The sequence below is a fragment of the Arachis hypogaea genome, chromosome 11 (genome assembly GCF_003086295.3).
Source record: "Arachis hypogaea cultivar Tifrunner chromosome 11, arahy.Tifrunner.gnm2.J5K5, whole genome shotgun sequence".
Taxonomy (NCBI): domain Eukaryota; kingdom Viridiplantae; phylum Streptophyta; class Magnoliopsida; order Fabales; family Fabaceae; genus Arachis; species Arachis hypogaea.
Genome location: NC_092046.1, coordinates 14407168 through 14419626, shown reverse-complemented (window position 1 = coordinate 14419626; position 12459 = coordinate 14407168). Strand labels below are relative to the sequence as shown.

General features: G+C 28.1%; 1 protein-coding gene across 1 annotated transcript; it reads left to right on the top strand.

The window, feature by feature from the left end:
* Positions 1 to 1436: 1436 nt before the first annotated feature.
* LOC112720342 (pectinesterase-like) lies at positions 1437 to 4841 on the top strand. The gene is made up of 2 exons (XM_025771249.3): positions 1437 to 2481; positions 3904 to 4841. The coding sequence occupies exons 1-2, from the start codon at positions 1560 to 1562 to the stop codon at positions 4593 to 4595; spliced, it is 1614 nt and encodes a 537-aa protein (XP_025627034.1). The 5' UTR covers positions 1437 to 1559; the 3' UTR covers positions 4596 to 4841.
* Positions 4842 to 12459: the final 7618 nt, after the last annotated feature.

Below are 12459 nucleotides of genomic sequence, written 5' to 3'. Positions count from 1 at the left end.
TCGGTAACTGGTAAAAATTCGTCGGTAAATAATTTTCGACGGAACTTTTACAGAAGGACAAAATCCGTCGATAATTTCGTCGGTAACCAAAAATCCGTCTGTAAATCTATCTGTATTAATTCATTTTATAGTTGTGGGAGCCTTTGAATTCTTTATATTTTTACATGTTTTAATAATGCTTATTTAATTATATAATATTTTTTTCTAGTACGACTCTCCTTTAATTTCCAACATTTCTGGATCCGTTTGTTGCGATGTCTCTCCGTTTCCCTAACAAAGAGGTTAGAACTCATCTCATCTTGCCGGATAAGAGCTATATATAATTTGGCATATCATTATTCAACTCAAGAACGCTACCAATTATAAGAGATTCTAACTGCAATTAACCAAAGTGACTCCAACCCGAAAGAACTGATTTGTATACCCATTAAAGTTTGTTGTCTATCCTCCAAAACTGATAATAACAACTATAAAATAGAAAGCTAATATTCGTGGATGGGCTATTATCATTCTTAATAAATGCATGCATCACGTCAACTTTGTTTTGAAATATGACGTCCAAGAAAATTCTCGACATACAATAACATATTTTCTGGTGGCCTAGCTTGCACTGCACGTACGCTTCAAAATAAATTTAAAATATAATTATTTTTGTTTAGCATTAGCTTAGCTTGCACCTGTCAAAATTAAGTTAGATTGTAATTAATTTTCTTTTTTCTAAATACTAATTAATTATATATTTATAATTAATGTTTAAACTCCTAGCATGACATTACTATGGATAATCAATAATAAAAAGTCCTCCCATTATGAATTCAACTAAATATTTGTCTAGCTACTATTTTAATCTATACATTCTAATATGTAAAACAAAAATGCTATTTAAAAATAGTTGTTCTGATATTAAAAAATAAAACGTGCAGTGGTCACTATAATTTAAATTAGTTATGTTAGATATATACTAAAATAATCATCAACATTAAAATTAATTATTAGTATAAAATATACATTATAAACAAATTAAACTACATATATTTATATATAAATACATAATGGCTGATTTTAGTGTATAAAATAATATTTTTGAATTTAAATAAGTGCCACATTTTAGTTATAAATAAAAATATCATATGAATATAGAATACATTTTTAAATATTGGTCCTTAATTATACCAGACAATTAGGTTTTGAAAAACCAAATTAAACCATACTTTATTTAATTTTTATTATTTTCCAGATGAACTACTATACTTTTTTTTATTTTAATTGACACGGAGATAGAACATAATCCACATTGCCCTTAAATAGGTTAGTCAACAACTTTAGAAAATACAAAACCCACATTATTAATACCTCAACTGTATTGTATCACTCACAAATAAGAATTATCCATACCTTTTTGGCCTATAAATAGCACCTCTTCACTGGCACTTTTCATTCATCAGCATTCAACAATAATCCAAATATATACAAGCTAAGAATATAATTCTCTCATTGCTACCTATCTAGGTTGCCTTATTATTATACAAATAGAACCTATTGGTCATTTCATTTTCAGAATGGGCAACTTGGTCATTGCGTACATTATTTTAGCCTTTTATTCTCTCTTCATTATTGTGCATGGCACTGATAAGTTATCATGCAATCAAACTCCATATCCCACTCTTTGTAACCATTACATTGGCACTACCAATTATTCAATTTCATCATCATCAAGTGATGTTTCCTCTTCTTATTATTCCTTCCATGACATGGCCCTTAAGGTCACCATGGACCAAGCAATAGTAGCACACAAACTTGTCTCATCAACCATGGAATCCAACGATTTCAAAGACAAGAGAGCCAAGTCCGCATGGGAAGATTGTTTGGAACTCTATGAGAATACAATCTATCAGCTCAACCGTTCAATGAACTCAAACAATCTAAACGACAGGTTAACATGGCAAAGTGCTTCTATTGCGAATCAACAAACATGCCAAAACGGTTTTCTTGATTCTAACCTTTCATCTCACTACCTAAACTACTTTCCATCCATTTCAAGCAACTTATCCAAGTTGCTGAGCAACTCTTTGGCCATTAGCAATACATTAACGTCCTTGACTTCGTTACCAAAAGACCCGGTTGTTCGCCGCGGTCGAAAATTGCTTTCTTTTAATGGCTTCCCAGAGTGGCTATCTCCTTCCGACAGGAGGCTTCTTCAGGCTTTGCCGGGAACGGCGGCACCGAAGGCGGACATTGTGGTGGCACAGGACGGGAGTGGGAATTACAAGAGTGTTTCGGAGGGCGTGGCGGCGGCCGGTAGGCTGAATAAGAATGGTCGAGTGGTTGTGTACGTGAAAGCTGGTGTTTACCGGGAGAGTGTGAACATAAAGGGAGGTATAAAGAATTTGATGATGTTTGGGGATGGTATTGGAGCTACCATTATTACGGGTAGCAAGAATTATCAAGACGGCTCCACCACTGTTGGTTCAGCTACTTTTAGTAAGTACATACCTTATATCAATATCATCTTCTTATTATTTCATTCATTGTTAATAGAGTTCACATCATTTTTCCGATTATTTTTAACTTTTAAATCTTAAATTTTAAATTTTTTTTAAAAAAATAAAAAATAAAAATAATTTTATAATAAAAAACTAATTAATATTAATTATTTAATATATTTAATTTTTTATATTTATTTTATATATATTATTAATTATTATACTAAATTATTATTATTTTTAAGAAATAATGTTAATTTCCTTTGAGAAAGCCGCTATAACTTATCACAATAGGCTAACTAACTTCTTTCTTTTATATATAAAGTAAGAAATATATATATTATTCAAGTTAAAAAATAATTGATAGTATAAAATATTTTTTATAATAATTATTTAATTATATCTATTTTTTAAAATAATTACATGGCTAATATAAAAATGTAATTGATATAATCGTTACGTAATTAAATATTAAAATATTAATCATTATTAAATTTATAATTTTATATAAAAATTTTATAATAAAAATTATCTCATATAAAATTAATAATTAAAATTTATTAAATAATAATTTAATTAAATATATTAAATTATTTAACTATTTTTAATGATTAACTTCATAAAAAACAAACATTTTTGTGAGTTTTTACCTATGATGTATGACACGACACGACATGGGACACGTCGACAAGAGAATTTTAAAATCTTACATGACACGGGGACACGCATATATATAAAATATAAAATATTTTTTAGATAAATTGTAATGATATTTTGATATTTTATTGATATTAAAATATAAAATAAAATTTTTAATTATTTTTAATATCTTATTTTAATTATATCAAGTATTTAAAATATTTTTTGTTTTAATAAATAATAATATATACTATATCTAAATTTATTTTAAGAATATATCTTAAGAATAAGACTGGACATGCGGACACGTAATAATATTTAGGTGTGTCCAGCGTGTCCAGAGAAAAAAAATTTATTTTTTATTAAGACACAGTTGGACACAGTAGACACGCGTGTCGGACGAGTGTCGGTGAGTGTCGTGTCCAAAATATGTCTGACACGCAGACACAATAACTCAGTGAAGTGTCCATACTTCATAGGTTTTTACTAAATTTTATCAAAGGTAAATTTTATTAAATACTACTAGTTTTTTAAATTTAAATTTAGATTCTCTAAATTTTAAATTTTTATTTTAAAAAATAAAATAAATTTTTTATTATTAAATAATTTTTTTAATTATATTTTCTCTTATTCTATCTATAAAATAAATAATAATAAATTATATTTTACTATCTAAAATAAAATTCAAAATTTATAAATCCCTTCTTTCGAGTAATTTAGAGTAAGTTGATGCATTGAAGTAACGTTACGTTTGTGGCTTGACTGGGTTCCTTTGATTCAGCGGTTTCGAGTGATGGGTTCATCGCCAGGGACTTAACAATTGAGAACAGTGCTGGGCCACAGAAGCACCAAGCGGTGGCACTTCTTTCCAGCTCCGATCACTCCGTGTTCTACCGGTGTAGCTTCAGAGGCTACCAAGACACCTTATACGTCCTTTCCCAACGCCAATTCTACCGCGACTGCGACATCTACGGCACCATAGACTTCATCTTCGGTGACGCTGTCGCCCTCTTCCAAAACTGCAACATCTTCTTGAGAAAACCAATGAGTAAGCAACAGAACGCAGTGACAGCACAAGGGAGAACCGATCCCAACGAGAACACCGGCATTGTCATCCACAACTGCCGCATCATGGCGGCTTCAGATCTGAAGCCAGTTCAGGGATCTGTCAAGTGCTTCCTTGGCCGGCCGTGGCAGAAGTACTCAAGAACGGTGGTGGTCAAGAGTAGCCTGGACGGTTTGATTCAACCGGCAGGGTGGATGCCATGGGCGGGAAGCTTTGCTTTGAATACATTGTATTATGGAGAGTATATGAATATTGGAGCAGGTGCTAACACTGCAGGGAGGGTCAAATGGCCTGGCTTTCATGTTATTACCAACCCTACTGAGGCTTTGAAATTTACTGTTGCTAATTTCTTGGATGGTGGATCGTGGATTCCTGGGACTGGTGTTCCGTTTGAAACTGGCCTTTGAACTTGTGAATTTATTACCAATCTTTCAAATTGTTGTGTACTTTAAATTCATTAGTTGTGGGTGTGTGTTGGGTGTCTCTTTGTCTATAGTCTTAGTTCAAATTTGTGTTCCCTCAAGGACAGGGGAGTGATTGGGAAAATGTGTATAGGATTAATGTGTTGTAGGTTGAAAGTCTTCAATTTAATTTCACTAAATTTGTAATTATATACTTATTGAAAGAAATTCTATATCTCCACATACAATGAATATTTGATTATGATTATTTTGATAATTCAAATCGATTAGAGATTAACCAAATTCAATTGAAAAGATAATGATGGTAATAATAATAATTATTCTACACTTTCAAATCTTTTTATAATTAAATCTAATTAAGTTAGTCTAAACCTATTAAAAATCAATTTTATTAATGGAGCATGAATACATGCTCCAATTATATAAAACAGTTTTTACATTCTTCTCCTCCTCCTCTTCCTTTTTTTTCTTTATATTTCTTCTCCTTCTTCTTCTCATCTTTCTTCTTCGCGTTCCAACTCCTTCTTTTTCGGGTTCCTTCTTCCTTTTCGCGTGTTTCCTTCTCATCGTTGTTCTTTTATTGTTATTGCATTTTTTTCTTTTTCTCTTCTTCTTTTATCTGTGCTTGTTTTGAATTGAATTTGTTTGTGTGTCATCTTCATTAAGTAATTTCGGTGCATCTGAATTTGATTTTCGGTGTACTTTTTTTCTAAACTTGTTTTGAACTGAGTTTGTTTGTATGTCATCATTATTAAGTAATTGCAGTGCATTCTGGATTTAAATAAGGTATATTTTTAGTCTGAACTTGTTTTAAATTGAATTTGTTTGTGTGTCGTCATTATTAAAGAATTTCGGTGCATTCTGGATTTGAACTGTTATACATACATACATATATACATACATAAAGAAGACAACGATGATGATAACAACAATAATACAAGAGAAAAATGAGAAAAAAATGAGAAGAAGAAAAAGAAGCAGCAACAACTTCTTCAAGTGTGTTAAAAGGCATTCCAACCTTTTGACATAAACTATTCATCAACATCACACAATAATTGAAAAAACACCGAAAACTGTTCCTAATTAAACCAAAATGTCTTTGCAAATGCACCGAAAACTAGGAAAAAATAGATTCAACGAAAAAAAATTCAAAAATTCTACATTACATTCAAATTCAAACCTTCGACTATGAACACCAATTTTCACAAATAAAAACGAAATTATTCAACTATAGGAGCATCAAATACTAACGAAGTTCAAACCAACACTATAACAATATAGATTATTTTTTAGGGTTATAACGTGTAAAAGAAAATTAAAATTTGTCAAAAAAATAAATTTTGACACTATTTTAACTGTGAAAATATGTTAATAAAAGTTTTGTCAAAAATAGTATTTTTAACATATAAGTGATTGTGAAAAAAATTTAAATCTTATTTTGATAAATATTGACTGTCAAAAATAATTTGTTAGAAAATTTTGAGAACATATTTTCTGTGATACTTATTAATTGTCAAAAATACTATTTATTTTGACACTTATTGACTATAAAATATTCTCAACAAAAAATTTTAACAAAGAATGAGATGAGATCTTGAAACTAAAGAATAACTTGAGATTTTGAAGATAAAGAATGAGTAGTATAATCCTAAACTGAGAGCAGTGTAATGTCAAAATTAACAGAGCCAAAGAAGAAGAAAAATAGTGGAGTAAATTGAAAACAAATGAGTGTCAAAATTGATGAGTAATTTTCTACGGTCAAATTATTCATCAAGAAAACATAGAAAATTTGACATTTATGATATTTGTCAAAAATATATATTAATTTTGACATTTAATTATGGTGTTAAAAAATAAAATGTTAAAATAACTCTATTTTCTTGTAGTGCAAATCTCATCTACTTGATTCATTTCAAAATAATAATTCAATTCGCCCTGATTCAACTGACAGTGTGAACTTGCATTATTCATTGTCTTTGAAAATAAAATACATGTTCAAACTTAATTTTACAGCTTGGTTTAAAAAAAAAAACTTATCTAAATCTTCAAATCAAATCAAATTAAAGAGCATTGATTTGTGAATAAAGAGAATATAGAAAACAAAAATAACACCAAAAAAAAAAAGAGAACACAAAAAATTTAAAAAAAAGAAAACATATAAAACACAAAAGATTTGAAAAAAATATAAAAATCACATAAAAAAGGCAATTATAAGGCAATATATATATATATATATATATATATATATATATATATCATTTAATATTTTTTTATAAATAAAAAAACCCATAATCTCAGCTTAGTTTTTTTCATGGACTTAAAAGATATAAAATAGACGAAAAGTCGACCAGAAAAATATAAGGGATAATTCTATATGATGACGAGGTTTTTGGCGATGAAAATAAAATAAGTATATAATTTATTTTAAAAGATTAATAAGAATAAAATGATCTATTTTTTCAATAGGTATTTAATTATCTATTAAAAAAAATCATTTTTGTGGTCATTTTTTTCTTTCTATCATAATAAGTCTCAAATGTAAAAGTTTATAAAGTATAGATATTTTATTAAATTGTCGTTTTTATATACCGAATACATTTTGAATATGATATTTATTCAATATATTCGTTCAACACATATATCTTTCGTATTCAATTGTATCTCAAATAAAAATTAAAATTAAAATATTTTTTTGGATAAGTTTGAATTCGTCCAAATACCATCATGTATTGACTTGTTTAATTTTATTCTTAACTTATATTTTTTAAATAAGTTTTAAAATAACATACATTATTATTTATTAAAACAAAAAATTAATTAAAATAATTTACACAACTAAAAAAATAATAAAAATGTTTAATAATATTAGTTTCTATTTTAATATAAAAAAATTATTACGATTTTTTTAAAATTACTTTATATTTTTATAAAAGTTTAATTATTGGTCCCTATAGTTTTGCAAAATTTGTAATTAGGTCCCTATATTTTTTTTTTTTAATTGAATTCTTGTACCAAATTTTTTTTAATTGGGTCCCTACACTTTTTTTCTTTTTATTTGGGTCCTTGCACCATCTTTTTTTTTAGTTGGGTCCCTATAAAATTAAGCCAATTACTGCTAAGAGGGACTTAATTAAAAAAAATTTAATACAAAGAACCAATTAAAAAAATGTAAAAACCTAATTAAAAATTTCACAAAATTATAAAAACTAACAAAATAATTAAACCTTTTATAAATATCCCTATCTCAATATCAAGTCCCGTATCTATATCATTATCCGTATTTTCTAACTAAGAGCCATTCCAAACTAATCCACACAATTGGACAGCTGACCCACTTTTTGTATAATTAGGAAACATGCCTCATCTTTTGTCTATAGAACACGACTAGGGATGTGTTTGGCAAACACATTACAAGAGAAGAAGTACATTTAGCCTTCTTAAAAGTTTCAATTTTTGGTTTGGCAAATTTTTTATTCATGAACGCAGAAGTGATTTTGCTTTCAAAACCCACGTTTACAAGAAGCTATAATTTTGAGTTTCTGCGTTTCACCAACGGATTTTTAACCATCAATACTCCATCTTTATTTACCTTTTACCAACTTTACCCTTTATGCATGTTATTATATTATTTATGAAATTCTTATTATTTTTGTTTACATGAACGCTCTTTTTTATTTTTTATTATTTTTATTTTTTATTAATTATTTATTTGATATTATACATTTTTATAATTATAATTTTTTGTATTATTTTTTATTATCTTTTTATAATATAATTTATTGATTCTATTAGGTAAAGTAAATTAAACAAAAAATTAATTGTAAATAATAATAATAATAATAATAATAATAATAATAATAATAATAATAATAATAATAAATTATAGTATACAAAAAAGAATACTAAAAGTACTAAAAATATACTATATAAAAAATATCATAAATTTTTTTGATTTATTTCAATTACTACCAAGATAAATATTTAATTTTTTTTATTATTCTTAGTATTCTCTAAAATTTATATTGTTAGTTTTAATTAAAAATATATTTTGCCAATTTTTATATATTATTTTTATTTTAGTGTATAAATATTAATTTTATTATAGAATTAATTAATAAGATCTATTCAATCATCTAAATTAAAATGACAAGATAATATACAAAAATTATTTAAGTTGATGTCTATTTTAGTAATTTTTTATCTAAAAGTGATTTTGAGTAGTATAATCCAAACAACATTTATTTTACTATAATTCATTTTGATGCAAAGATTGCCAAATATAAATCACTTTAACACAAACTTACTTTTCATTAAAATCAAGTTTGCAAAATCAATTTTATTCAAACTCCCGTTTGTAAACTGTAATCCAAACACATACTAGGCCTTTCTATTGGGTAGTTTAGCCAATAAGCCTAATAATTTTAATATTAAAGTATAATTATATAATCAACTTAGTTTGTCTAGTGATTAACTTATTAATCAGCTTAAATAAATATCAAAAGTTTAAATTCCTATTTATATAGATTAGAGGATATCCTAAAAAAAAATACACATTATATTAAAGAATAAAATATTATTTTGGTCCCTAATATTTGGACTAATAAATATATAATTATAAATTGGGGGATAATCAGATAAAAACACTAAAAATATCTTTTTTAAAGATGTTTATATGTCATATTATCATTGGATATATTTATTAAATCGGTCAATAATTTAATCCGTAATAAAAAAAAATTATAACAAAATCAATTTATTATAGCAACAAAAGTAAATCCAATTGTCCATGTCATAGTTATTAAACCCAGTTCAATCTGGCCGATTTACATAACCCAGACTGGGTCATGCTTAAATCTTTTTCTTTACTTTCCAAAACGATGTCGTTCATCAAAATCCTAGCCTTCGCCGTCTCCCCCCTCAACATCACTTTCTCACTAAAGCTCGAGCTCTCACATCTCTCTCACTGTGGCTCACTGGCTTGCGCTTGTCATCGCCGGCGGCAGAAGCAGCAGGTCCCAAGATTGGTCCTTCACTACAATAATATAGATTATTTTTTAGGGTTATATGTGTAAAAAAAGAATTAAAATTTGTCAAAAAAATAAATTTTGACACTATTTTAACTATAAAAATATGTTAATAAAAGTTTTGTCAAAAATAGTATTTTTAATATATAAGTAATTGTGAACAAAGTTTAAATCTTATTTTGATAAATATTGGTTGTCAAAAATAATTTGTTAGAAAAATTTGAGAATATATTTTCTGTGATATTTATTAACCATCAAAAATACTATTTATTTTGACATTTATTGACCATAAAATATTCTCAACAAAAATTTTTAACAAAGAATGATATGAGATCTTGAAACTGAAGAATAAATTAAGATTTTGAAGATAAAGAATGAGTAGTATGATCTCAAATTGAGAGCAGTGTGATGTCAAAATTGACAGAACTCGAAAAAGAAGAGAAATAATGGAGTAAATTGAAAATAAATGAGTGTCAAAATTGAGAAGTAATTTTTTACGGTCAAATTATTCATCAAGAAAATATAGACAAATTGACATTTGTGATATTTGTCAAAAATATATATTAATTTTGACATTTAATTATGGTGTTAAAAAATAAAGTGTTAAAATAGCTCTATTTTCTTGTAGTGCTTGTTGTCGTCTTCTTGCTTCGAGTCTCGCCGTCAACTTCCTCTCTATCTTCAGCTTCCTCCCCGCTGTCAGCTTCCTCCCCACAACCAAAAACTGGTCCCCAATTTGGAGACTTCCAATAAATTTCCATGTTCTTTCCTTTTCAATTTTGTTGCTGAAGATATCACTAAATTAGTCTTTTGTTGCTGAAAATTATCACCGGCATGAATTTGTTACTAATTGTTATCACTAAACCTTGAATAATTTATTGCTAAAAATATCACCGAGCTAGTTTATTTGTCACTGAAAATTATCATCGAAATGAATGTTACTGATTATCATCATTGAACCTTAAATTTGTTGCTATTTACTCGATTAATTACTTAGCTTAATCAGCTAGCTCCTTTAAAATTTTACGACATGATTTGCTCCTAAGTTTGTATATTACATAAAACTATTTTGACAGCTCTAATTTTGCATCAAAATTCTAATGGATTGTGATTGCCTTTTGTTATTTATTGCTTTTTGTTTATTTAATCTCATCAGGATGCAATGGATGTTAATTTAGAATTACTTAATTTGTTCATAAGACAATGTTGAAGATTACATGATGATTGTTGTGGAAGAAAATGTGAATTGCACTTGTGATTGCGGTGGCAGCTGTAGTAAGTGTGTTTCTATAACTATCGATGATATTATAAACCAGACATTTGAAACATTGGATGTAGGCTATAACTTTTCTGTAAGTTATGCAAGGTGTGTTGGGTTTGGAGTTCACAAGGGTGATATGGAGTGTGGAAAAGACGGAACACAGCGCAAAAGGTGATTTTTTTTGCAACAAAGAAGGAAAGAGACAGGAGAAATACATCTCTAATTCGAATAGGAAGAGGGAGCATAAAGCTGACTCGTACTAGTTGTGAAGTCATGCTTGCGATATACTTTGACACGAAAACTTCAACTTAGAGGGTAAGAAAATTAGTTGAGAAGTACAACCACGATCGTGTCCCTCAATGGTTGGTACACCTAATTTTAAACCATCCACTCATCGAGGGTTGACTAAAGCCCAAAAAGAACATGTGAATACCATACATGATAATGATCTACTAACCTCTAAAATAATGGGACTAATGGTAGGCCAAACAGGTAGTTATACTAATGTCAATTTCACAAAGAAGGACATGGATAACCACATTGAAAGAATCTGTGGTGAAAGCTCATTGGTTGGGATTTTGATGTGACAATAAACTATCTACTTGGGAAAGTTGATGTTGACCCCATGGCCATGACAAGGTATTGTGCTACTAATAAAAATTGGCTGTCAAATTTATTTTAGGCAGAAGGTATTTGTAGGGCCAATTATTAGTGCTTTATAAATGTACTTACATTTGATATAACCTATCAAAAGAATAAGTACAGAAGTAATCTTCTCCGGTTGTAACCATCACCGCTATATTTGGCTTTGCCTAGATTGAGGACGAACAAGCAACAACATATACATGGTTGTTGCAAAATTTTCTAGAAGTAATGATGACCAAGTTTTTCTGTGTTGTGGTCATAGACGGTGATGAGGCAATGAAGGCAATAATTCAAAAAATCTTCCCAAATGCAACTTCAGAAAAATGTAACGGCAAACATAAAAAACAAAGATTTTTCCAACAACTTCAGAAAATGTTTGTATGTTGTATGACATCCGGATAAATTTGAAGAATATTGGGAGAATATGCTAAAAAAATATGGATTGGAAGAAAATGATTGGATTTTAAATGAATGTGAAAAGAGAAAAGTTGGCAAAGTGCTTACTTGCAGGATAAACTATATGTTGGATTTTGAATCACATCAAGGTGTGAGGCAATAAACAACTTAATCAAGAGGTTTATTGGTATTTGCCAAAGTCGTATAGAGTTAGTCCAAAATTTTGAACATGCACTTAAGGAGTATAGACATAATGAATTAGTTTCTCAATTTAAAACTACGTGTGGGGAGTCTATTCTAACTACTGGTTTAGATGCATTGGAGCATTGTGATGCATATTTTTACACAAGAGAAATTCTTCCAAAAGTATAAAAAGATATTGAAGGAGTGGTTGCATTAGATATAATAAATGAGAAAAACATATAAACTACTGTTGTGTTAAAAGGTAAGGAGTGTGAAAGGATATGATCACAACATTGAGAATATGGGGTGTAAATATAGTAGGTGGAGTAGTGAAGACATT